This window comes from Acanthochromis polyacanthus, chromosome 7 (genome assembly GCF_021347895.1).
Source record: "Acanthochromis polyacanthus isolate Apoly-LR-REF ecotype Palm Island chromosome 7, KAUST_Apoly_ChrSc, whole genome shotgun sequence".
NCBI classification, from domain to species: Eukaryota; Metazoa; Chordata; class Actinopteri; family Pomacentridae; genus Acanthochromis; species Acanthochromis polyacanthus.
In genome coordinates this window covers 16,839,648-16,867,374 of record NC_067119.1, presented here as the reverse complement: position 1 = coordinate 16,867,374, position 27,727 = coordinate 16,839,648, and the positions used below count along the sequence as shown (strand labels likewise).

General features: G+C 39.3%; 1 protein-coding gene across 1 annotated transcript in view; it reads left to right on the top strand.

Annotated features, from left to right (window-relative positions):
- Positions 1-27,727, top strand: part of grid2 (glutamate receptor, ionotropic, delta 2) — a 537,930-nt gene that overhangs the window by 381,831 nt on the left and 128,372 nt on the right. Inside the window, 1 exon segment of the mRNA XM_051950360.1 lies at positions 165-284. Coding sequence (XP_051806320.1) covers positions 165-284 — 120 coding nt within the window.

Sequence of the window (27,727 nt, the reverse complement as noted above, 5' to 3'; positions counted from 1 at the left end):
GAGGTTTATTTTACTATAGCCAAAGACACATTACACCACTGATGAGAACGGGCGTAGTTATAGTGATGAGTACCAGGAGGACAATTACTGATGATTTTACCAAAGAGCAATAATACTAAAATGAACCAGCAATAATATCAGAACATTTCATTTTATCCTTGCAGTTTGGAGTAAGCGGGCTCACCAGTTTCTTGGAGTTCACCGACAACGGCACTAACCCCAATATCTTCTTTGAAATCCTGGGAACAAACTACGGAGAAGACAGAGGGCGTGGAGTCAGCAGGGTAAGTAGTTAAAACAAGAGTGTACTACTGTAGGTGAAGGGGAAATCATTTCTGCTCAAAAGCGTGGAAGGGATTTGCATAATTCCTGGATTTACCAGGGAATTCCACTGCACCTGCTCTCTACATTATTTCATCCCATATTTATTCAGGCGTTTCTTTCTTTGTGCCTGTAACCCTCACAGAGCAGAGTACAGTCCTGCTACTTTTCTTTATTTACTGCTTCTTTTGTCAGATTGCTTTTTGTTTTTTGTTATTTTATTTTATTTTTTTTACTAAACCATCAATAATTCTAGCTGAACAAATGCGAAGAAGCAGTTAATGCTCCTTTACATTCTTTGTTTTCGCATGTCGGGTTGCTTACTCGTTTTTCTGATGTTTTTCTGTGCACCAGTTAGATACAGCATCAGCTCAGTAACTCACCTCCCCTTCAATAAAGCCTGGTGTTAACTGGATTAATTAGGAGCATTTTCAAGTGGTATTTAGTAATGATACATGCATAATGAATTTTAACAGGCTTCATGAAAGGCAGCCCTTCCCCTCGCAGCCATGCACACATATTAATCACACTGTTTGGTAGTGTACACTTGTGTGAGAGTGTTTCAGTGGCTGTGTCTGGTTTTGTAAAAATACTGTATATACAGTGACTGAGGCAATAAATTCAAATCTGGTATGTAGATTCATGTAATAATAATATATGATACTATTATGTTTGTCTTTATTTTTAAACAGAGCATGACACTCTTGAGCATACATCCTTGAAATATGTCAGTATATGTTTGGGAAAAGACAATAGACTCCTTTGTTCTCACAGTTTAGGTTCTTTAACATTCCCCATCCTCCCTGGTAGAAACTATCTTTCCCGATATGAATAACTCGGTGTTGGTTGATTATGCATATTGAAATGAAAACGGCAGATATGGGTTAGGATTAGAGAGATATATCACGCTTGCAGTGCCTTATCTTCATATATTTCTGTTGGATGGAGAGACATCTGTGTGCACAGGTTCAGCACATTCCTTCTTGTACCACACACTCACAGCAGCGCATGAAAATAAGACCCCCTCAAACACACATTCACAGTGTGTCTGTCCTCCACGCCAGAGGGATCTTTTTACAGATAACAGTGGGCTGTGATTATGGATAATGTGGTGAGACACCGACATAACGCAGCATGCCATCACAGACAAAATTAATCTTTAAAGCACAGCATAATTACATTAACGCACAATTCCCTAATCAGAGAGCATAATTACTTCTGAGGGAATTAAAGCACTTGTTATACAGTATTCCTGCCACAGTCTCCCTTAATGCTCTGAACATTTGTTGGTCTGTCATTGGGATTCAATTAAATTCATACATGGCATAAAATGACTAAAGAGGGACTGATATTCCTCTCAGAGTGCTGGCGTAGTAGCTTTCTCTTGTAGCTGAATCGAGCCCTTGCACATCATGTGGAGCCCTGTTAAATGGTGTCCACACTGAGCATCTATGCAACTATAAAGACATGGCAGGATGTATGTCATCCTGGAGAAAAGGGTTAGTGAAAATAGTCTGCCTCTAACCACCCCACCACCAAGAAGAAAAGCAGAGAAAAGTCCTGTGTGACCTAGTGTGTGTGTATGAATGTGTGCAGAGGAAAGGCTAAAAAGAAATGAAAGCCCTGGGATAGCAGTAGAAAATAATGGCGAGCTTCTCTCACTGCTCAAGCATTCCATTACCCATGATTCCCAAATGTAGCAGTGAGTATGTTACAGAAAGGTCGACTTTAAGTACAATAGCAGTGCAAACCCGCTGCGATGGAGAAGGACAAGAACTGTTAAATGTGCAAAATTTCTCCTATTCTCCTTTGCATTGTGAAAATAGGTAAAAGGTGATTATATACCTCAGTGTAGCTTAATGAAAATGAAAAATAACCCTGTTGTTTTCCTTTTAATAATAGCTTGAGTGACAATTCTTTCTTTTCTTATGGTATAGGATTCAGTTATCCTAATCTCATGTGTGAATTGGGAATTACCAATACTGTGGAGTGCAGATGGCTGCTTATTGCAATGCATCCAAATATTGTAGTCCAATGTGGCCATGGTGTTTCCTACCCACATATACTTGGAAGTATCCAGGAGCATATTACCGTCCCAATAATGTGAAGTGCTCCGTTCAAGACATACAGACGAATGGTAGAAGAAACATCCAAGAAGGACCTGTGTAAACTGAACCAGCATGTCGCATTGTCATGAAGTGTAACGTGCAGATCTTTTGTTTTAATTTTTATAACTGCCAGTGATCAGGGAGGCTGTCAGACAGACCCAGACAGTGTATATTTCTCAATTCAGGCTGGCACTTTATAAACATTAATAATGGCAGAGTATCAGGAGCCAGCATAAAAAAAAGAAAGAGTTGGAACAGTTTTTATTCATTTTTTATAGATTGCCAACAATGGCCCTCAATTCCGCAGACTGGGGACCAGTTATTTTTCATTATTTGAGCAGCTGCTAGATTATCTTTGTCATGCATTTACTTGTAGAGATTCTCTTGGAAATATTCTCTTAAGTGTGCTGCGCTATTTCGACATCAGCCTGTATTTAACATTCCCCATGGTCACGGGACAGAAGCCTCACTGCTAAATATTTGATCCCTCGCATTTCTTGTACGAACCTTTGCTCAATTATTTAGCCTTGATTCTGTGATAATTGTGTGTTTTACCAGTTGCAAATGCTGAGGTTTCACCCGCCAATGACCTTTCCCAAGAAAAATTGGAAGGAAAAAAAAAACATGTCAAACCCTTGAACCACATGAAATGAACACTGGTTATTTTTCTGGATTAATTATAGATAATCTATCTCCTCTTGTCTCTGGGTGTTTGTCTCTCTTTCTGCCTCCCCCACACCCAAACCACAAACATTAGTGTTCAGAACATGGGGAGTCACATGTATTTTATTTGCATCTGAGCCCCATTCTATTTTGAAGAATTCTAAATTATGGGCAACAGGCCCCAAAGAGCCAAATTACATTGCTACTACTGGGACGCTGAGATGCATAGCTCGTGTGCCTGACCACACCATTAACAGTATGCGCATACTCCTCTAATTATAGTATTAACACTACAATGTATTGAGAATACCACTCAACCTGAGCTTTCCTTCCTCTCCCCCCTCACTGTTCTTCCTCCTCTTTGAGCCTCCTTATCCCTGCTGAAAGTCTCATTAATGACAGGCACACAGTCAAGCTTTTTTTATGTTTTCCTATCATACCTTAATTAAGTTACTCTTCTGAGGAACTCTTTCTTTCTGTGCAACTCCCTTCCCTCTTTATGTTTTCTGATCTTTTCCCTCCCTCTGTCCTGCCTGCTTTCATGAAGCCCCAACCTCTTCCCAGTCTGCTTTCACCTTTTTCAATCCCCAATCTCTTGTCATGACATTAATCCCTATCATACTTCACACATATACATGCAGTTGTCTAGTGATAATGATAATAGCAGACAGCTGAGATCAGTCATAATTATTACTGCTACACTGTGGTAGAATTGGCTTTCTGCTCCATTACCTTCAGTAGCTATACACAGGAGCCTATATCTCTCTCTCTATACATCTGCGGGCTTGACAGGCTCCACTGATCTCTTACATAGAGGCGACAAGTCTGCCATGTGTAATTGCTTCGTTAGCTATCTGCGACATCTTAAATTACTTCACAGAGGAAAAACGCCATCAAATGCTTTAGAACAAGCGCAGTATAAAACGGTTTGCGGCTAACTGAGGAGATAAGGGAGGGGACGGGGTAGATGTCAAAGTAAAATGAAACAAGCAGAAGAGCACGGAAGACAGCTAGAAAGGAGATAGATGACCTCATCCTTATAGATTCCATACAAAAGATAAAAACAGCAGCACAGGTCATAATCGAGTCACAATCATTACACTCTCTCACATATGTCCGTGCCTTCCTCCTCCTCGCACATCAGCACATATTCTCCATCTTTTGGAAGAGAGAGAGAAATATTCTCCCTCTTTACAGAAATCAATGACCTGTAAAAAGCAGTGTTCTTAAATTGAGGTCACCTTCAATTATCATCTCCAGTCCCATCTGACATGTGGTAAATTATGTTAAGTGGCTTCAAAGAGTCAGTGGACCTTGGAAGACCCTCACAGTCCTGCTATCATGTGTAAAAACATTTCCTTCCATTACATGTTTGGAAAGATTGAAAGACTTCTATTATTTTTTTCATGTGATGACTTAATGTGCTCACCAACTCAAATGGACTTAATAGCTGCAGTCACTCTGGAACGCATGTGAACGCAGGCACACACACACGTTTGCATAAATCTTCTGGCATGTTTGAAAACGTTAAGCTAACCCCTATTCACTTTGCATGACAATTTCTGTCACTCGGCATGACCATCAGTCCGTAACGCAGAGAAACGCGGGGTTTCTTCTTCTCCCTATGAGGCGCACATACACAAACACACACACGCACACACAGACGAATACGCAGCGCAGATTTCTTAGCAAGCAATTCATAATTCCAGACAGTTAATTATTGTTGACAGAGTTTCTTTTCTAAATTTAAGCTGCAGTGACACATAAAGCTGTTATATTTATTTTTCATAAAATATAACGGAGAACAGATGTGCTCTGCAGACATGTTAACCTCCGGGTCCAGACGCAAAATCTCAATCAAGCTCTTCTGTTGCTTTGTCTTCTTGTGTGAGCAAAAGTACTGAACTGTTGTCCCAGAACAAGGACATAAATCTTTTTTTGTTTGTTTTGGTTTTTTTTTTTTTGTTTGTTTGTTTAGCTTGAACAGTTCAGAAGCACGTTTTTGTTTGCTTTTAATCCCATTTTCATTTCACTTATTGTTTCAGTGGGGTATGAGTTTTATGTTTTGAACTAGAAGAGATTTTATGTCTGTACAAACTATGAAAAAGTTAAACTTAATCAATGGCATCTGCATGTTTACATTTACTCTTGTAACATATGTCTTTACTTTCTATTGGAAAGAATACCAGGCTTTACACTGGCACAACACAATATCCTAAGTTGTGTGGATAAAAATTGACTGTTTTTTTTTTTTTTTTTGTTCTTTCTCAACAACTTACCTGTTATTGGCTCACAGACTAATATCCTGTCCCTGGTTTCTGTTCAGATGTTCCTTCCACATGCTCACAGTGCAGCATTCCACTGAACTACTCCAGATATCATCTCTTAAAATCAAACATGTTTGAAATATGTGAAATGGCTTTTACTGAAGTGGTTTATAAAACTAGAGCTATCATGCCTATATAGAATTAAAAACAAGAGCAATGGCTATGCAATTGAATTTGTGCGTCTATACTTATTCTACCACCATAAATATAGCGGCATGCAGATATAATGTTTACACTCATAGTTCCACACAGTTACATTTCTATACTTAGATGCATTCTCAGTTACGTTTTGGGAGGAGTGTTTTTTTTTTCTGCCTGATGACATTTCTCATGCATCATAAATTCATTACAAATGAACATGTCTCTGCCATTGATTTTAATAACCACTGATATATTAGATAGTGTGACTCATCACCATGGTAACCCAGAAAATGGATGAAAAGCTTTGAATAGGTAATATAATGGTTTGGTTGAAGCAAAATCATGATATTTTCCAGTCCCTAGCCATGTAGTTTTGGTGCTTAAACCAAATCAAAGAGTGAGTGAAAACAAAAATAAACAACAAAACTTAAGACTAAATATAATTTAGTCCCACATTGGAGGTGGACTCTGTTTTTTCTGAAGGGAAAGGTGGGGTCCTGTGCCAATCTATGCCCCTATCCCTTCCTCCTACCCGCCTACATGGAGTAAAGTGTCATAGGTAAGAACACATGTTTGTCTCCAAATGAAATTCCATTTCTTTTGAAAAGAAAAGCGCAATGCTGTTCATAGGAATGTAACTTTGGTGGAGACACAGTTAAATGTGTATCATGTTCACCTTCTCAGTTGCTATGTTCTCATACATATTAGCACTGCTGGAGTGAAGGAGCCATGAACATCTGTAGCAATTTTACAGCACAAATTAATAGTTGTTGAGATGTAGAAGTCAAAATCATACAGCGCCCTCCATAATTATTGGCACCCTTGGTTAAGATGTGTTCTTTAGCTTCTAATAAATTCATTTTTTTTCTAAATAATATAGGACCACAATGAAAAAAGAGAAATATCCAACCTTTAATTCAAGTGCATTTATTCAGTGGGGAAAAAAATCACACATTAAGAAATAATTATTTTACGTCAAATCATGTGCCAAAATGATTAGCAACCCTGATGTTAATATTTTTTACAACCCCCTTTTGCCAACAAAACAGCACCAAAGCTTCTCCTATAATACATTTTTCTACAATTTTCAGTGTGTGAGTATGCTTCTGCAATAAAATTTAATTCCATTTAAGGCTTTTAACACGTCTTAGCCAGGGGTGCCAATACTTATGGAGGGTGCTGTATATGTTAAGTTCATGGAAGCACTAGAGGAAAAGTCAGAGCATCACCACAGTCATTAGGAGAGATTTTCTGAGAAAGATGTGGAAACCTTAGTGGCAATCCTTCTAGTAGATGTTGAATTATTGTTGTGCAATTTTTGGAAACCTGCTGGTGTTTCTACATGTGAGGTCAGGGGGTCAATAGAATTCGCTGGGCAACATGAATATTTTGAGTAGACATTCATGTTGCCCACACACATTACATCATTCTCTGGACACCGTCAGTATCTCTTCAGAATTTTTGGCAGCCCATCTTTTGTTTGGGTATTTCTGTCTGGAACTCAGTGATGGACTGATGGAGCCTGAATTTACGCACATATTAGTCAGTGTAAAACCAAAGTTTTAAGAAGCGTTTGAGGTCGAGATTTAAGTACATAGAAATATGTAGCTGTTTCACTGTGAGGTTGTACGTGTGCCGTTGTTTCAAAATAAGCACAGTTCTGTTTTCAGAGCGAAGATAATAATTAAGACCTAAAGGCCAGATAAGGATTTATGATGATATCAAATATGCCACGGTTGCTAACAAGGAAATGGGTATAATAAGGTGTTTATTAAATTCAGATTTTTCATGCACAACATTTAGGTATACAGCAGCCTCTCACATGTGCTCTGATCATGAAAAAAAATCAGCTCTAAAGGCAAGTGCAAGTTATCAAGCTCTATTTTAGGAAGGCTAGATGAGGGGCAACAACACTGGAACTGATGGTTACTATTACGTGAAGAAAAAAAATTCGACAGGGTGAGATAAAGAGGGTGATGAGAAAAGAAAGGGAGTTTTCGAGGCAACGCACCAGATGAGTCACATGTAAAGGCAGATACAGAGACGGGCATTATGTGAGTCAGAAAAATGAGGGACAGTAAGTTAGAAAGGGAGTGAAATAAAATAAACAAATCACAGCGCGATAGAAAGCAAATCTGAGTGGAAACATGCAAAGAGCGAAGGGTGGATAGATAGCGATAGAAGGAAAAATATCTGCAAGGGTAGAAAGATCCCTATTTTCCATCCTGTTGGGTAGATTTGCATGAATCTTTATTCAGCATGTCTCCCGTACCTCCAGGCCAGGTGGGAGATTGCAAAGGACGGAGAGGGCGGGAAGTTGAAGAAGGGGAGAAGCAGTAAGGATGCCTGGCTGAAAGGAAGAAACAGGAGGGAAGGTCTGAGGAGCAGGGACACGGAGAGAGGAGAGGACGTCACTGATTTGTCCTGCCTCACAGATTCTTTCCCCTTCACTTCTCTCCTTCCCGGTCATCTCACCTGATTGCTCTGAGTGTATGCGTGTGTTCGTGTGTGGACCTGCATTTGTGTGTCTGTAAGATTTTCGTTGCCTCATAGTTGCTCTTTCATTACGTGTGAGGTCTATGCTGATGCTATCATGTACTGTGGAATGACAGAAAGGGGATATTGAAGAATAACTCAGCTTAAAGAAAGAAAGAAAACACTATGTTAGCTAATGTATGTTCCAAAAACAATTGCGTTTGAGGTGAAACATTCAGGAGTGGTATTAATGAACATCCAAACTTCCCAAATTCAGAGAAAAGATGAGAGAATGTGATTTTTCTCATGTTTAAACTTCAGCGTTTCATCCATTATAATCGTTTGTAAAACTTATTTTTAAAATGCATGATTAAGGTTAACATAATACAAAATATATTTCAAACCTGAATATCATCAGAATAGCAACACTAAAAACCAGCATGTAGCAGCCACCAAAAGAACAAGTACTTCTACATTTACTGCAACATTCAGCTGTTCTTTTTTTTCCCTGCTTGCTATAAAGAGCCTTCATTCATTTTTTACTTTGGCCTATGTGTCCAAGAGCACTTCAGCTTAGTGTTTCATTCAAAATTACACAAGATCCTGTGTTATTTTCTGACACTCTTTGCTTTCTAATACCAGCTGTGCATTAGTGGAAATTGCTAAGCCATTTTCATACAAAGATAATGTAACAGCAAAGGTTTGATCACTGAGTCTGTCATCCATAATTGAGCCTGTTTTAAAGTTGTCTGACATTTTGCGTAATACACTTCTTTGGTGGACTTAAATAAAGAGATTGCATTAATTTCATCTATTTGTGTTCAGCACACAATTCATAAATACCGATTAGCCACAACATTATGACCACTGACAGGTGAAGTGAATAACATCGATCCTCCTGTTACAATGCAGTCAAGCAACTCCCCCAAGCCCTTACTCCCACATGGCAACAGCAGTCCTTGATGCCAGTTGCCATCCTCAGCAGGACAATGCACCCCGACACACTGCAAAAACTGCAAAAGAATGGCACAGGGGATACGACAGAGCTAAGCTGTTTACATGGGTTCCACACTCCTCAGATTTAAATCTTATTGAGCATCTGTGGGATTTGTCAGGATAAGTCTAATCTAGGTAGGTCCCACCAAGCAATCCACAGGACCCACCGAATTCACTGCCACCATCCCAGAACATCCCCGTGCTAAACTGGACGAACAGAATTATAGGCAGAACAGAATGATAGAATGATATACACCACTGATCGGTGTATATGAGGTAGGAGCAGCCAAGCTTAGCACATCAGTCGAATCACAGGGGAACTGCTTCTCTCGCTCTGTCAGAGGTGCCTCCAACAAATTGTGCATTAATTCTTGTGGATAATGAGAGCAGGAGATCTGATTAGTGTGGTTTTTGCAATGAAGTTGCTCCCTTTGCATGCTGCACAACATCCAAGCGAATCCCAGTTGATGCTTGGATGTACTGGTAGCAAGCAATATTGTTTCTGCTTTGACTAAGATGGGCAATTTCCCAGTTTTGTTATAGACTAATCTTGCTGCAGAACTAAAAGAGATTAGACTGATATTGATCTGCTCATTTAACTCCCAGTCAGGTGGCAAACAAGCACATTTCCCAAAGTGTTGAGGTATTCCTTCAAGGCTTCAATTCTCTGTCTTATCTTTTATCCCGTCCTTTTCTAAAGTGTGGATAAGGCAGGAGCACTAAATAGATATTTTTTTTCCCAACCTTTGTGATAACAGCTTTTACCCTTGTGAACTCATGAATACTTGAGTATTTGCCGGCTTCCTCTGTGGCCTGATTGATGACACCGATTTGTTTTTAGCTGGAGGGTTGTGTCAGTCATGAGTGAACACACATGCACCGACGAGCAACTTACAATATTCTGGGTGACCACTGCACAGCGGACACTGGAAACTAATTGAAGCTGACGAACTGCCTCCGGTCCTCTTTTATTAGCTAAAGTGTGGCATTGCATATGAATATTTGTCGCATTTGTCTGCAGAAAGGGGAAAGAGATCTCAAAAACTTTAGAGAGCCAGGGCGTCGGGGGTGGCGAGACATAAGAGATGCAGATAAGTGAAGCAAACAAATATGAAATTGGAAAGGAGTGCGAGACAGCATTTTTAACTATTACCTGCTGTCACACAAACCCCATTGGGAAATTCACTGTGGCGCCAAACAAAAACATCCGTTGTGTAAACAGTATGGGTAACACTAAACACTAGCCCGGCAGCCACTCGTCTGCTTCTCTGTTTGTTGAGACAAGCCAGGAGAAGTTTTATTCCCCTGATACGCCGCTGTCAATCCCGTCTCATGTCTCAGCCAAAACGGATTCAGTGCAGTGACATAAAGAAACTGAGCACAAGCACATTGAACCTTAAGAAAATGCTGCTGGTGGCTGCATGTGCTGTGCGAAGGTTCTGCTGTGTTATTATTACTATTATTATTTTTTAAAATTCTGGAGTTGGAAACGGCTCCCAGAATCTGATGGAAAGAAAGAAATCAGTATGAAAGAATAGCAGTGCTGTTGTGTGGGCACTACAGAAAATTTTTCATTCTGGTCCATACCTGTTTCTGCAATACAGCAAGCACAACTGTCTGTATAAATCGTGTTCCTGAAATGTAAAACATACCGAGGAGTGCTGAAGAAATCGGCATTATAAATCTCTGATGCCGGCCCCCTTGGACCAACCCATACCCTTTTGATTTGCTCTACTACTGTGCTGTAGTGAAGTATGAGATGTCCTCGTCTGCATTTTAACAGAAACAGTCCCTTTTGAACCATGTTTGAGTGCAGGGCTGAATTCTGAAACTGTTGATTCTGGCAGCTATATGTTGATGTTTTGTTTGCAATTTTACCAACAGTTGTGAATCATGAATTTCTTTATTCTGCAAATTACTTTTCATTCTTTAGCGCTCAGTTGGACCATGTGTTCACTGATTGTATTGAGGCAGGGAGATTACTGGTAAATCTCTCTTTGTCTGGGATGTTGTGTTTTTAATACAATGCTGAGAGAGAAGAAAAAAAATTGCCGGGTAGATGGAAGATAAAGGTTCAGCTGTGAGGCCTGCTGGTCTGAGTGCTGTGAAAAATAGTGGGAGGACAGTAGGATGGATACAGAGAGAAGGAAACAAAATCCAAGAAGCAGCCGTGTTTGAGCCCTCAAGCTAATGTTTTTAAGTCAAATACATGAATGGATGGATGAGTATAGAGGGAGAGTGATGGATGGACAGAGGGGGGGAGAGGAATAGGGAAATGATGTGGGTTGTCAGTCCTTGGGTTAATCTTTGCTATGTAGTGGATGGATGGATTGATTGATGGATGGATAAATGGATTGACAGAAGCAAGGATGTGAAGGGGAGATAAGGAGGAGGCCTAATTGCCTGTGACCCGGTTGTAAACATAGCACGGTTAAGGTGGCAGCTCAGAATGACTGAGGGATCAGTGGCAAAGGAATGCAAGTGAGAGAACAGCGGTATCTGACACCAAGGTTGTGTCCTTGTGTTAAGCATGGCTCTGTAAATAGGGGCAACTGGCCCAGAAACGAAGGAGAGGAAGGACATTAGCCAAAACCTTGAGACAGGAGAGACACTCTTCAGGGGCAGATAGATTGGTCAAGGATTATAGACCAAGAAAGAGCTTAAGTGAGGTGAATCAAACAATTTATTTATGGAAATAATGCTATGTGTCTGCACAGACAAATATGCCACCGGATCAGGCCAGAACGTCATGCCTTAATACTATTGCTCTAGCAAGGATGAAAAGAAAAGAAAATATCTGAGTTATGGTGATCCTTGAGATTTTTCCTCATGGATGTCATCTACTTTCCCACTAGGAAAGGATACCACCAGTCTAAATCTGAGGCAAAGGTACCGAAGTAGGAAATAGAATATGTCAAATTCATCAATATGTGACAAACACAAAGGAGAATGAGGTACGTGCCAGAAGACAGGAAGAAATGTGGACAGCTATAGATGCTGATACAAAGAAAAAAAGGTCTGTCTGTCTGTCTGTCTGTCTGTCTGTCTGTCATCCATCTATCCATCTGTCATCTGTCTATATATTGTGTGTGTGTGTGTGTGTGTGTGTGTGTGTGTGTGTGTGTGTGTGTGTGTGTGTGTGTGTGTGTGTGTGTGTGCGTGTGTGTGTGTGTGTGTGTGTGTGTGTATGTATATATATATATATATATATATATATATATATATACATACACACACACAACACCATGAAAAGAGTTTGGCAGGTATTTCTGTGCCTACCTGAAAACAAAAAACAAAACAAAAAAATGGAATTAAAATGTCAGATAAGATACAAATGATTGCACCGTCATTCATACACACAACCCTGAAAACACATTATGTCTGTCTATTAAAGTTATGTAATTGAAAGTCGGGGTGCAAATTTTAAACACTTTGCTTGACTAATTGTCAGCCATGTTGTCAATTAATAATCAAGTAGTCACTGAAGTGGTGGTTTTTCCATGTGATGATGAGGCCATTTTTACTGAATTAAGCTTACCGTTTGCTGCAAATTTGCCAAATCTTTATTAGCTACACAGCGACTACTAGCTACAGCGACTACTAGCTACATACGTACAATGGTTTTAGCCACACAAACACCAAAAATTGCCTCACCTATCCACAGCGATCAAAATTTAAACACAAGTAAATTAGCAGTCACAAAACTTCTTTCTTATTAATACTCACTACAGTTTGAATTTGACCATTAACATTCCCATGATTCTTAAGTGCAACATGATCACCTCTTCAGTTTGTCATGGTATTTCACACAGCAAACTCTTTCATGCCAATAAACAATAAGAGACTCCATCTGAAGGCACAACCAGGTGCTCCAGTAAATCTACAAAACATTTTTGTCGCATGCATGGGCCTCATCTTCTGCTTATTGGTTAATATTGTTAGAATCTGTCAAATTATTGATGGAAATTAATGATTAATAATTTTAAAAAAGCTAATGTAAAAGTTTACCTTCTCTCTACAATAATCCCTTCCTGCTTTAAAATTGCTTCGATGTAGCTCTCCACTGTTACTTTCATCTGTAAGGTCTCCCTCTTCTCTCACCACCCACCCTTCCCTGCTCACAGCACCTCGAGCACAACTAACTCCCCTATGACTCTGCTCAAACATTGGAACTACCCTGCACTACACAGTGGCAATTTGTAATATTGGAGTATTTCAGCCATATGTGTCAGACCCAAAAAAATGACTCTGAAGGAGAAAAACGATACAGAAAGCCTCACCCCACAAGCTGACAAGATTGGTTCCTTAGGTTTGTTACATATGAATCCCCGGAAATCTAAATCTAAATTTTTGAGTTATCGCTACATTGCAGTCTCAAGGTGGAAATGCTCAGGTATAGTACTGAATGCTTATTTTGCTCAAAATGTTTCTCTTAACTTAAAAAGAAACTCCATATGAAATCATTAACGAGGTAAAGAACTTCATCTTCACGGAGGGGGGACTTTTATTATGCAAATTAATTGTATCCTTGGTCAGCAACACGCAAGGGTGAAATGGAAAAAAAAGCAAGGCACAGCTAGAAATTAAGTTGCGTAAGGAAAACCTGTGGAAAATGGGACAGGTATCTTGGTGAGTGAGTGCCATTATCTAGCACTATTTTACTTCACCATGAAATTGGAAAATTTCCCATAAACTTTGCAGATTTTCTTCAATTTTAATCTGTGACAAATATTACCGCTGGCTCCAGCTGAAGCGGGGGCTGCTGCAGTGATGGAACTGATGAAGGAGCGATGTGAATTGATGTAACTCATCAGCACATCAGTCTCACACGGTCCTGGTTTTCAACATCCTTTCCTTAACTACATTTTATTGCCCGACATCCCTCCTGTCCAAAACTAGCCGCCGTATGACCGCAGTCACAAATTTACCACTAAAACCCCTGTTATCACTTCATGACACAAAATGTCTACTTTGCCACCACATCTCGGTCCCAGTGGTCTGTGAAGGTCTGTATGAAAATAGAAACACTCTTGTCCAAACAGTGTATTAATTTCAAACCATTTCCACAATTCCCCAAGTATAAAATTGATAAGAAAGTCAATTGGTCATTACTCTCTCATGAATTCGGAGACAGTCAAGCGCACTAAAAGAGAGGGTTACAGACACGTAGAGCAGCTGCACGACTTTGGTTCTTTGGTATAATCCTGCCTCTAGAGGCCAATCATGGCCTCTTCACTCTTCCACTGAATAATCAGTAAATATTGGCCCAAAGCTATTTAAAACAGAAGCCAATTATTCCCCTTATAATTACTAAGACCTCATTTTCAGTATGAAGCTTTTTCATAGTATATACACTTACCATAATAAGAGTTCCCCAGGCAACAGTTAACTCCCGAGGACCTGCTTTACTAAGAAAATCACAGTAAGGAAACAATATTTTCTTTTACCCACCCATAATGTTTTTGTCCAGGGCTTAAAGCCCCATCACCCCACAACATCTATTCATGCATCATTAAAGCTGCAGCATGCCCTTACACGAATGAATGTGGAACTGCATATGAATGTTGTTTTTCAAAGGACTGGTACATGTCTTTGGTTTCTCTTGCCCTTTGCCCATTGTATGCTGGGATGACATATAGACGCTTAAATAGATAATAAAATCAAACACAACTGACTACAAGCTACCTACTAATCAAAATGTGGTCAGTTGCTGCAACATTTTGTCCATGAAAAAAGAGCATTGACCTGTGAACAGCTACTGTTCTGCTGACAGATGTTAGCCGGTTTTCAAAAGTTCTCTTAAATGCAGTTTGATCTATCTGTGTTCAACTCCAAAAACAAGGAAATTAATTTCTCTATCTTTTCTCTCTCTTTTTTTTTTGATGGTCCTAGTTTCATTCCACACTATACACACATACACTCACACCATCGCATATCTCAGGCTACCGGAGGACTGAATACCAAACAATCATATCATTGGATAATCTGCGAGTGAATCACCACAGGCCGACATTAGATTTTCTCATACACTTAATAAGCACTGGCAAGAAGGATTTACGGTGCGTACGTTCCTGCGTGTGTGCGTGTGTGTGTGTGTGTGGGTGTGTGTGTGTGGGTGTGGCTGCACATACTAAAGTGATTACAGTTGTGGTAGTGGAGGGCAGATTTGCATTGGTTTGATATGCTATCCATCTTTTCTTCCCTTTTCTTTCACCTCTTGTGGTACCTTCTTCTCATTTCATTTCCTCTCCTCTCCACTCATCTCATTCTGCACCACACTCACTCTGTCTTGTTCTACCTTCCCCAACTTCCCAGTAGGAGCCTTTAGAACCAAATCTCACTGAATTTATATTAGGGTGTGACCATCCATCCTATTCCCCTAGTCTGGTTCACTGTGTTTTAAGTCTTCAACCTCTATTTCAGACCATGTCAGAAATATTGGTTATGTCAAATACATTTCTAAACACTTCAGTTTTTCATGTTTATCCTATTTTCTATTTAGCATTCTATTCACAAAAAAGTCAGCATTTTTCTAAATCCTGAAAATTGGCTTTTTGAAAAGCTCTCGTAATTGGACGAATTTGAAAATGCCAGTCTTACGTTGTGTGAATGATGAAAACAGCAGGCTGTGAAAACACAGGCATATGATTATCACTTTGTCAGCGTTCCACAGATATTGCCTAAGTGCTTTGGCTTAGCAGTAATGTTAAGCAAACACATTCCTGGCACCTCCAGCTACTTGTGTGATTACTTATTTTGCATGCTGTGACTATTCAGTAACACTTCAGCCAAGGAATTAGCTGAGATATAAATTATTAAATCTGTATCAGTTCATTTTATTTAATTAACATTCCCAAAGTGGTGTTCCTGTTATATGTGTATGGGAAAATGTTGAATTATTTTTGGACAAAAGTGTCTGCCAAACAACTATAATACTATTATGAGGGGTCAGGGTTAGTCAGAACAGAGGATTCCAGTTTAAAAACTGGAAAAAAAAACAGTGTGAGGAAGACCCTCAAATGGAATTCACAAACAAGAACTTATCTGAGGACAAAAGAAAGACCAAATGGTTACAATTAAATATTAACTGTCCCTTATCTGGTTCAACTGAACCACACATACACACTGAAGGAATGCACCAATGTGAATAATTTAAACTGCTCTGTGTTTTAGTTGGTCATTGTTTAAATGTATTGCAAAGAACAAAGCACATCAATACAGCCACAGCAGTATGCTGACAACAGTCTATAAATAGAAAATTGTAGTAGTTTAGCACAGTTAAAGTAAAACAAAATATGGTGATTTGTGATCCACAGAGGTATGTAGTGATGGCTCTACCCAAAATATATTAATAATATTAATATTAGTATGAATATTGAAATAAGTAGTGTTTGTCCAGTTGCAAATTGTCTATTTTAATGCCATACACCCAATTTTTGCTGCATCTTTCCATTTTACGACACATTTTATTTTTTTGTCCCTTCCTCTCGCCTTCTCCATCTCGACTTTTCTCCCTCCATTTATCAGTTTATTTCTTGTCCCTTATGAGTGCCCTTCACAGAGCGTCTCTTTCTTGTCTTCCCTTCTTTTCTCTCTCTTTTTTTGCCCTCACTCTCTTTCTCACTGCCAGCTAGGCCTGCAGGCTTTCAGCAGCATTACAGCGTGTAAACCTCGGATTACAGCAGCCAGAGTCTGCCTAGCGCTGCATGCCTCTGCGGATCACAAATACACAAGTGTGCGAATACACACCCACCCACATGTCATTTACACATAAAGATGCAACATATTTGCATAGCCGCGGACACACATGAACCTTAAAGACAGCGATTTCGCCTATGTACACAGCACACAGACTGACTATGTCCACAAACGCCAGTACTGGTCTTCTCCACATCAAGTTGCTTAGTTCCCTCTTTACTCACCATGTCTCTACCAAAGCTAACTCGCTAGAGGATTAGTGCTCTCTCCTTGTGTATGTTTGTCTAACTTCTGTCATGATTATTGCTGTTGTTTACCATCCTTAAATCTGGCCTCGTTGCACTTTGTTGTGGGCCACTTGCCATTGCTTAATGCAAGTTGTGAAGGACACGTATAAACCGATCAGCCACAACATTAAAACCACTGATAGCTGATGTGAATGACATTAATCTTCTCATTAAAATGCACGATGCAGCGCTCTGTAGGGAAACCTTGGGTCCTGGCATTCATGTGGCTCTTATTTTGATATGTATCTGACAGCAAGAACTCTCATAGATTGCAGATTACCGTGGCCTCCACTGGCAAGACAATAAGCCTTGACACACCATAAAAACTGCTCATCTCAGGTAATATGACACAGATGAATGACTAGTACAAATGATTCTGATTCAAACTGATTCGTATCAACAAAACCGATCTGCAGAGTTCCCATCATAGGACCAAAATGATCAGCATTAGGGGACCTACACAGTATTAGACAAATGGTTTTAATGTTATGGCTGATTGACATAACATTCACACCTTAGGGCTCTCAACATCTCCTGCTGGGATGCCCTTCGGCAAAACACGTAAAACCAACTGTATCGAATTGAAAAACATATATATGCCACTAATTTGCAACATCTTTGCACATCTCATTTCCATCAGCTGGCAGCGTATTGGATTCAATTTCCCTGCAATATTCTGTCTGAAATACAGCCTGTGCGCAGAGCAGTTAAAGCATGATGAAATATTTTTTAAAAACTACTGAAAAAAAAAGACATGAAGCAAAACATTTCTGACAAAAGAAATCAGTGGTAGAGAGCTGCAATTTCCAGAGGTCAGAGTTGCATAACTTTGGAACTGCACAGTGGATTGCGATTATGCTGCAAGTTGCCTGGTGTTAAATTATGAACATGTACATCCTTGTGTGGTTAAACAAAGGACAAAAAATTATGGAGCACTTTGGTTGCTTAAACACAAAAGTTAACAGGGAATATGTATGGAGAGCTTAAGGAGGACATGTCTTTGCTGCATCAAGACTTTTTTTTCCCCCAAACTGTGTCAGTTGGATATTGGGATCATGATATCACTTTGTTTTGCTACTAAATCTGAATAGATACTACATATGTCTAAAAACCTCAGTGTGACAAACCCACTACTTTCTTTTCCAGGGTTTAGGGATTGAAATTGTGTAGAGACATTCTGAAAGTGCTTTTTTTTGTCTCTTCCATGTTAAGAGACCAAATCATTAAATCTAATTTACAGCTCCCATTGTCTCGAAAACCATAATTCAATCATTACCTGCTCCAACAACCTGAATGTGAATGTCTAAAAGTTGCCTTACCAGGACCGTGCGCCATCTGTTTTTCTGGACTGCAACAGAGAAAACAAGAGCATTATGTGGCCTCAGTTTAAGTCCAATTCTTTTTTGAAGTGACATTAGTTGAACTTCATCTTCTTTTTGCTGCCTAATGAGGTTAAGATGCTGTTGCAAGTGGTTTTAACTGTTTTTGTTGACTGAGTATCCTGGATCATCTATCCATCTGTCCAACCATTTCTCTGTTTCTGCCTTCTGTGTTTGTCTGTGCTTGTTGTCTTCTCCTGCTGGAGAAGTGTCAGTTTACATGAGGGGTCAAGAGATGTGTTAATGCAACAAAACGACTGCATTTGGACATACCCGGCTCAGAGACAACCCTCAGTGAACAGCAGGAATCAGAGTGACGGGTGACAGGATGGAGTGTGTGTGTGTGTGTGTGAGAGAGAGATAGAGAGAGAGAGAAAGTGAGTGTTGGACAGCTGAGAAGTGAAGGGTGCCAAGAGTATCCTCCTGCCAGAATGGCTGTAAAACAGCCCCTAACTGTCTACACGTGCTACACAGACACACACCCTGCAGATTTCAGTGTCCATTGCTTCAGAGGTATAGTACATGATGTCCAGCAGTCAGCTGTCTACCAGACTGTCAAGGTTGTAACGACTGAGTTACACTTACTAAGTGACCAGCTCACTGGCTACCTAACTGACACCTTATCCATCTGAGTGCAGCTGACATTGTGTAAATTGATTTCTTGGGTATTATTTTCTGCTTTGCTGACCAGGCAACAGGACTCAACGTAGAAATCAATTGACAAACAGCTGGTTTGGCAAAGGTTAAATGCAAGATATGAGTAGATACAACCAATGTGCTGCAATATGAAGTTTGAAGATAAGTATTATGTGTGTTCCGGAGGCTTCGGGTCTTTGGTTTTACCGCAAATAGTTGTTCCGCTCATGTTACACAATATTAACTTTCAGGAGAAGAAGTGATAAACTGGTAGATTTCAGGGATTATTAATAACACATACCAGCAACTTCACTGTAAGAAATTAACCAGGCAATAATAATTACATTTTGGAAATGGATGTGAATGACGTGATAAGTGATTTCTATCACCTAGTTATGAGCCAGTGAAAGGAGTATGCATATTTTGCTAATTTGATATTTTGTACTAACCATATACTCTTGCACATGTACAGTTTTTTCTATCCTCCTACCACAATTTACTACAGAAAGATCTGTGGAGAACTGTTGCTTCCAATCAAACCAGCGCAAAGATGTCTGTAATATGAAAATGTTTCAAATGTTGGCCATTTCAGCAATAAAATAATTTCTTTTAACTGTAACATTAGGGGTTCTGTACTTTTTTAACTGTGCTTTTTGGGTCACTTGTCAAATATACCAGCAGTTATAAAGTCAGTGAATAAAGGCAAAAAAGGAAAAGCGGAAGAATACATTAAAAACTGGCCCTGTTCACTTTCACTTAAAAAAACAGAAATCCATATACTTCAAGCTTTGTCGTTGAGCTTTATGTAGAACCAGCAAAGAAAAAAAAAAGATTTGAGGCAAAATTATGGTTCTCTGCTTCCCTCAGATAAATATGTCAGGACCCATTACTGTGGGTCCCTTACAAATGTGATTTAAAAAATGCAGACAACAGTAAAATGTCTTCTCTCTGATGCTTGAAAACTGCAGTTCTAAGACATACTTTACATACCATTCCATTATGATATATGTGCATGTATAATTTCTAACCTCACATGTATGTGCATGAATAATTTATATCTCAGCACTATTTAATGACTTTGCATTCTTCCCTCCCCGCTTAACTTCACTTAACAGTCCCTATGGATTTACATCTTCATCTGTGTCCTTCAGTATGTGCCTGTGTGTTTGGGTTAGGTGGTGGGAGGTCGCTGTGTAATTGTACATACATTTTCGGCCACACAGAATCAGTGCCTTCTTGCTTTTTTTTTGATATGTGCATGTGAAGTCTGGCTAAATGGATATAACAGAGATCACTCACGACAGGCCACGAGTTTAAGTTTTATACACCGATCACCACATGTAGCATTTTATTCATCCCTTAGTGCGACTGCAGAGACAAGAGCAAGACCTAAATATAGGAATTTCACTGCCTACCTGACTGCCTGCACTTAGCAGGCAGACACTGAGAAATGGAGTAGGGAAGAGTGACAGAGAGTGAAAGACAAATAAAGTAGAGAACTTTTCCACCTATTAACACCACTGGAGAACTTCGCAGGTAACCTCTCTCAGATTAAATCTGTATCCCCAAGTGGATCCTCAACCCTCCATCAGTCTCCTCATCATTGTACTGTACAGTCTGACATCTCTCCCCTCAATTTCCTATGGGGAGAGTAAACCGAGTGAAGAGAACATCTTTTCTTTAAAATGACTTTGCCCCTGTTTTTTGCCTCCAAGTCTCGCTCTTACTTATCTGCTCTCCACTTCCCATTTGGTCTCCATCAGCCAGTTTCTTTCCATCTTTTTCCTCACCTCTCATCTAAGGAAACATAAAAAAAAACAGCAACAATAAACACACACAGATACACGCAAATTATGTAAACACCTTATCACTCATTTGTAGATGCCCATAGAATGCTTTTACATGGCTTGGCTTTACGCAGACAAATGCGTTTTCATTTGCCGAACATATCTCAAACACAGAGGTTAATTGATTTGAAAGGCATTTTCCTGGAGCGCATTACATTCATGATTTCTGTGCATTAAAGCAATAATTGATGCCATGTTTCCCCCTTATTCAATTAAGACGAGAGGCACACTAAATTAAATGATAATGCCGTTGAATTATTAAGTTGTTTATTCATTTAAAGTTTGATATTTAAAAGTATAATAAAGCAGAAAGTTTGATTTGTATATACATACCAAAATCCAATCCAGTGCTCCCTGAAATACACACACACACACACACACACACACACACACACACACACACACACACACACACACACACACACACACACACACACACACACACACACACACACACACACACACACACACACACACACCTTCCCAACAAGTCAAGCAAGCAATAAAACGGTTTGCAGCTCATCGGGGAAATCAGAAACAGAGCTTGTTGTTGTCACTATTGTAATGATCAGTTTGTATAGACTGCTGTGTGTGTGTGTGTGTGTGTGTGTGTGTGTGTGTGTGCGCGTGTGTGTGTGTGTGTGTGCGCGTGTGTATGTGTTTATTCAGGAGGGAGAATGAAAGTTTGTTCATGATCTTGCATAACCACGTGTGTAGTCAATTACTTCAGGTCCTGAATAGATCATCCACAATGAACTCTCATTCTGTTTGTTCTTTCCTCCTTTTACTTTTTTCCCTCCACTCCCATATGTTCTCCACTGCTGTGCATAAACTGAAACACCACTTAGTTATTCGCATACAGCCACACTCAAACTGTTATCTCAAGAATACTTTGCAGCTTTGCCAAATCACGGACTGAGTCATTTGTGTGTGTCCTCCCTGACGCAACCGAAACGAAGCAATCTGATAATGACTTTGTCAGTGTCAGACAAGAAATCGACACTAATTGTGCAGCAATAAAAACTATTAATAAGATAAATTGTCCTGTAACTTGAACACTATGAATTCTGTACATGATTAGATTCATTTCAAGGGTGACTGAATTTGTTCTTCCATCCCCTTTTGGCCATAATCTCATGCATCTCGATTGTAAAATGACATTATATAGCAATATTAGTTTGAACTGAAAATCATAAATGTAGACACTGTGAGCCTAAAATGTGCTTGGTGTACAATTCCCTTTAAAACAGTTGCCATCACTGAACAAAACTACATAGATTTTCATTTCGGTGGTTGACTCTGACCAATGAGGAACAGCTAGTCAGGGAAATCACTTGTTCTCTTTTGACGATTCACCAGAAAACATTGTGGAGTATAAAGAAGATGTCAGAAATATTTTCGTGAGGTTTCAGGAGTGGTCTTGTTGTGGAAGTCCAGAAGTCTGTACACGTCTGTTTTCTCATAAATACAACCCCATATGTTATTTGTGCAAGGAGCTAATTGAGGCCAGCAGTCATGTTTCATTGTGACAGCACCTTTAGTTACTGCAGTAATTATAAAGGAAGCAAGCTGATGTGGTTTTAGAGCTACACAGTCTGTGTATGCAGGAGGTGAGTAGATAGATTGATTGGCATCCACTCATCAGCTTAACACTATTGGCTACATTCATTTCCCATTTCAAAATAATCAGTGTTTCTTTTAACCATGGTCATTCAATTGTCCTAACCACAGCTTTATTGTTGTACACTGTACATGAGAGAACATCTAAAGCCACTTTGTCATGCTGTCTGACAGGTTTCATCACAGTCTTAAGCAGATATAGCAAAGAATATATATGCTATATGGACTTGCAGAACACTTATGTTGCAAGATGCTGAATTGTAACCAGTTATGTAAAGACAAATGTCACATATAATGTGTTTGATTGTTGAGGTGATTGAGAAGTTTCATTTTAGCAAAACACAATTAATTCAAACCATTAACTCAGAAGTCACGTTGAGTAGTTCATGTCTGTCTTGTGACAGTTCAAATATATAGATGTCAAGCTAAAAAAAAAGATCTTCATAATAAAATAATATACAAAGACTTTACTTTCTTACAGGCTAGTTGAATTGGGACTACTGAGTTTGAGCAGTCCTTTAAAGTAAGGCCCTGTGAGAGTCAGTTGTCATCTATTATTCCATTTGATGTTACCTATGGAGCTACTCCAAGGGGAGTTAACTGATTGAATGACAGTAACGGCACCCAAGGTGATTTTTTTGAAATCAAAAGCTGTTCAGAATTAGAATTAAATAGACACAAAGCTATACTGAAACACATTATGTACCATAAAATTAGATAAGCTAAAGACACTACATGTTTGATCGTTGGTTTTCTAGATTTTTGTGTTTTCATGATGATTCCTGTTAACAGATTCTTATAGAGTTATCACACCATGTAGATAATTTTATGTACAGTGTTGTGTATGAATTTCATGGTCATTTGTCCTACATTGAATTAGTGATCTGATGTATTAAGGACATTCATTGAGAGCGATACAATGTGTGCTGTGAATGTATAAATACAGGTTTCTAAAGTTTTGTGGTGTTTTCAGTTGAGATAAACTTTTTTTTTTTTTAATTGAAGACCTATTGTAAGATTTCTACAATTTACAATATTTCAACATGTACTGGTCTTATAGAATTTTATAGTTGCAGTATATGCTGATAAATATAAGCTCATTCTTAACCAAAAGTCTTGACTGATCTAAAGTTTCTAGGCCAGTCAAGTTTTTGTTAGAGAGAGACAAAGCCACCACCAATAGCTATTTAGTTTTTCTGTGCACTGAAAAGATAATACAACCTCTCTGGGGACAAAAAGGGAGCCATTTGTAATGGACCATGTTGCCTTTTGCATCATTAGCTTACACTTGATACAGTTTATCTGTGATTTGCCAGCAATATTTCTTTTGCTCTTGTAATTGTTTTCCTGAAATCCTGTTCTGTTTGGGAAGTAAGCAGTTGGGCAGAACTATGCCTTAGTGGCTTTTTCATATTTCATAATTGCTTTCCAGGTAGTAGTTTCATTATCAAAGACACAATTCAATTGTAATGGTATGCACTTTTCTATTTGTTATGTTTTCATCACATGAAAAACAACAAAGAGTAAAAATATAAAATAGAATAAGTCAAAAGGACAGAATGAATAATAGATGATTGAATCTATGCAATTAGTTGAGATGTGGTTCAGCAGCAGAATAGAATAGCTGCATGCTTGGAACTAGTTTTCATGGCAGAGTGGATGAGCACACAGACTATGAAGTGGAGATTAGGCAGCTGGTGGTGCAGAGCACTGATACTAGTGCAGCCTGGACTGCTTGCTGCAACAAGCTGTCCCCTCTTTGTCAACTGATGGAGAGGGAGAGAGAGAAGAAGAGAGAGAGAGAGAGACAGCAGAAACACACAGGGAGAGAGAGTTGGACATTTTAGCTGCTCTTCTTAAAACATGCCTACCAACCACCAGGGTGGCATAGGGATTGAAGGAAAGAAAGCGAGGGGAGAGGACAGAAGGAAGGCTTGGTGCGCAAGCTGTTCAGAGACAGCACTGACACACATGTTGCTCATCAGCAGGGGAGGGGAGTTTGGGAAGGGGGGCACTGGGGGAGAGAGTGGGAGACTGAAACTGCTCAGCAGCTTGTCTGTTTTTTTTTTTCGTGCCTGGCTACTGTCTCTTTACTGCAATGGCAGGCATATGAGTGTTTGGCAGAGTCAACAGAAGCTGGGTTACAGAGCGACAGAGGCTGGAAGCAGCATAACAGTGCTGAGCAGGTGAAATAAGGTTAGCTCAGAGAGAAGAGATCGCTTTTGAATGAAGGGGGAAATTCCAATAGCATTTTCCTTGCTCCTGGTGAAGAATGGGCAGATAAAGTACAAGGAGCTAAGAGTAGTCTACAGCAACAGTTCAATATCGCACTGCATTAGAAAGCCCAAAATCAAATCTCTCCCTCCACAAGTGGAGCTCATGATGTAGGGTGGGAAGATGTGTGGCAGCTAATACAACAATTGCCCTGGTCCAATTTCATGGGGAGTTGCTCTTTTGTCTACTAGCAGTAATTTGTGGTAGAGTGTACGACAGCATTTTTGACAGCATTTATTTAGATATTTCTGTTTTACTTTTACAACTTCCTGCGCATATTGATTCTGTTGCAGTTGCTAATCTCTGTCAGCGCCGTACACACTCTCCCCACCTCTGCTGTGTCCAAATGTTACCTGCTATCGATTGTGTTTTGAATCGCTGCGAGTCATGTATGTAACAGTTAGACCAAAGGCCACAGTTTGTCGCACATTGTGCTTCGGTGTGTTTGCCACGGGGAGAGAAAGTGAGAGATGTATGAAATCTCAAAGCACCCCTTAGTGAGTGTAAGATGCCATTTAGGCTAGAGGATACGTTCATGCTGTTAGTGTGTGTGTTTATATGTGCACTTTGTGTTCATCTAAATGAGTGTGTGTGTGTGTGTGGGATGGGTGGGTGAATTGTGCAGAGTGAAAGGGTTTGTTGTAACAGCAAATGACTCTTTTGGCCCCCACACAGCACTGGTCGATGGTCCAATTACTTTTAAATGTGTGTGGTTAGACATCTCTTGAAGTGCCTGAGGTCTAAGTGTGTGTGTGTGTGTGTGTGTGTGTGTGTGTGTGTGTGTGTGTGTGTGTGTGTGTGTGTGTGTGTGTGTGTGTGTGTGTGTGTGTGTGTGTGTGAGGTGAGGTGGACAAACACATGGGAAGACAACTGAAGTATATCCCCTTATTATCAGTGTTGTAGTAATGTAGGCTGTTTATGAGGTCATCATGGCCTACCAATGCTGAAATACACACACTGCAGTGTCTGTGTGCCTGTATACATGTATGACCCATGATGTCGGGACATAAATATGTTTACAAAGCCACATTGTGGTTCCCCTGACTGCTTGCATAGAAGCAGGTGCTCTTACTGTGAGTTAGGGTTAAGCAAGTATTAGTTTGGCCTGAGGTTCAATCTCCAGGATTGTATGTATGTGAAAGTAGTGACCTCTGAAGAGAGACAAACAAGACTGTTTGTTTCAACTCTATTGACCTTGAACTCATTATCTCTCCGCTCCATTTTCTTTTGTCTTATATTTTCAATATGTTAATGAAAACAAATTGCTGGAGGAAACAATAAACAATATGAACTAACATCAAGTCTAGATGAAAAGAAAAAAAATGAAAACACAATTTCCTGCTGTGAGACACAAAATCCGGCTTATCGCTTTTGGAAAATGATAACATCAGCTGCTGGTGAGAGAGATATCAACAACAACAAATCAAGATGTATTTAAATTATATTGTTTACTTGTTATTACAGATAAAGCACTGACTCCCACTGAGAGCCACATAAAAAATAAAAGCTACAATTAACGGATGCTATATGTTGTATTGTTTCTCATTTTGCTGTCATCACATCAGTCAGTTTGAGTTTCAAGGCTGCATTAAAGGAACGCATATGATGTCAACAAAGCATTTTACCGCTAATGCATTTCTTGATGGGTTTGCAGACATTATTACGCATTGAATTCTGGCTTTCAAGAGAGTAGAGTAAGCTAGCATAGCATGGCCTGTGCTTTGATTCATCTTCAGTTGTCCTGGAACTGGCAAACATGAGTGTGTGTCTCTCCATTCTGCTTATTTGGCATGTGTCTTGTGTCAGGATGTGTGTGTGATTGGCTGATTGATACTAGACTACCCTTTCAAAGTAAAAGCTCAGAAATGAAAAAGATACTAATTGGGTTTGTGAAGCATGCTGGCTTTTCAAAAATATAATATGCTCATGAAAATTATACCTTATTAACCAATACAAAAAACAGCTTCTGGTGCATTTTAGCCCACTCAATAAATAGCTAATAATACATAAATTATGACTCTTCCTGAGTGATCAGCAATTTTATTATGAAGAATTATTAGTCCTTATTTATTTAAAGACAGTTTCACTGGAAGGTTTATCAAGACACACCACAATAATCAATGCACTGTTTTATTAGAACCATAAATACATTTTTATTCAATGAAAATAAATAAGATTCATTTAATGGACAGCGTGTTTTAACCACAGCTCTTTTAGAATATTCTCCACATACAAAACTTTGCCCAAAATCTTGACTTAAGATGAAATCATGTGAATCTACTTAATCAACCAAACTTCTAGTCATCTTCTGCTGCAAAAATCACATTGTGAAATGAAAATAATTCATTTATTTGTTCATTCATTCTTTAATGTATCAAGCCAACAAACATCTATGTGGTGCAAGTGAAAAATGCAGAGCTTTTAGTGGACTTTTTATTGTTCACTATACAATCATCTACTTGCTCCCACCAGTGCTCTTTCGAAGTGACTCGTCTAACGATAAAGTCCCCTGTGTGTGCAATCAGTGCAGTTGTTAATGTATTTTGTCATAAGTAATTTTGCTAATATTTGTCAAACACTGCTGATGACTCTCTGCTCTGTACTCAGCGGGACACGACCTCTCAGCTGAGCCTGTGCACACAAGCACACATTCACATAGGTCTTGTGGGGGTGGGACTGATGGAGACAGATAGCCCCGTTTTCTGTCATCATTCTTGCTTTGCTTTGAAGTGGAAGCTCGTGGTAGGGAAATGTACATGCACAGCAAATCACAACCTGTGAATCAAAGCAATTTTCTTGGAATCAAAAATGAATAATTATAAAATAGCTGTCTGAACTTAAATGAGTGGTTGGTTGTTTTTGCTAATAGCAGTCGCTTATAGAAAGCTCTGCACATATTTGTTTTACATAGAGAACTTAACACTCTAAATAAGCCACACTAAATTGCATCCTGTT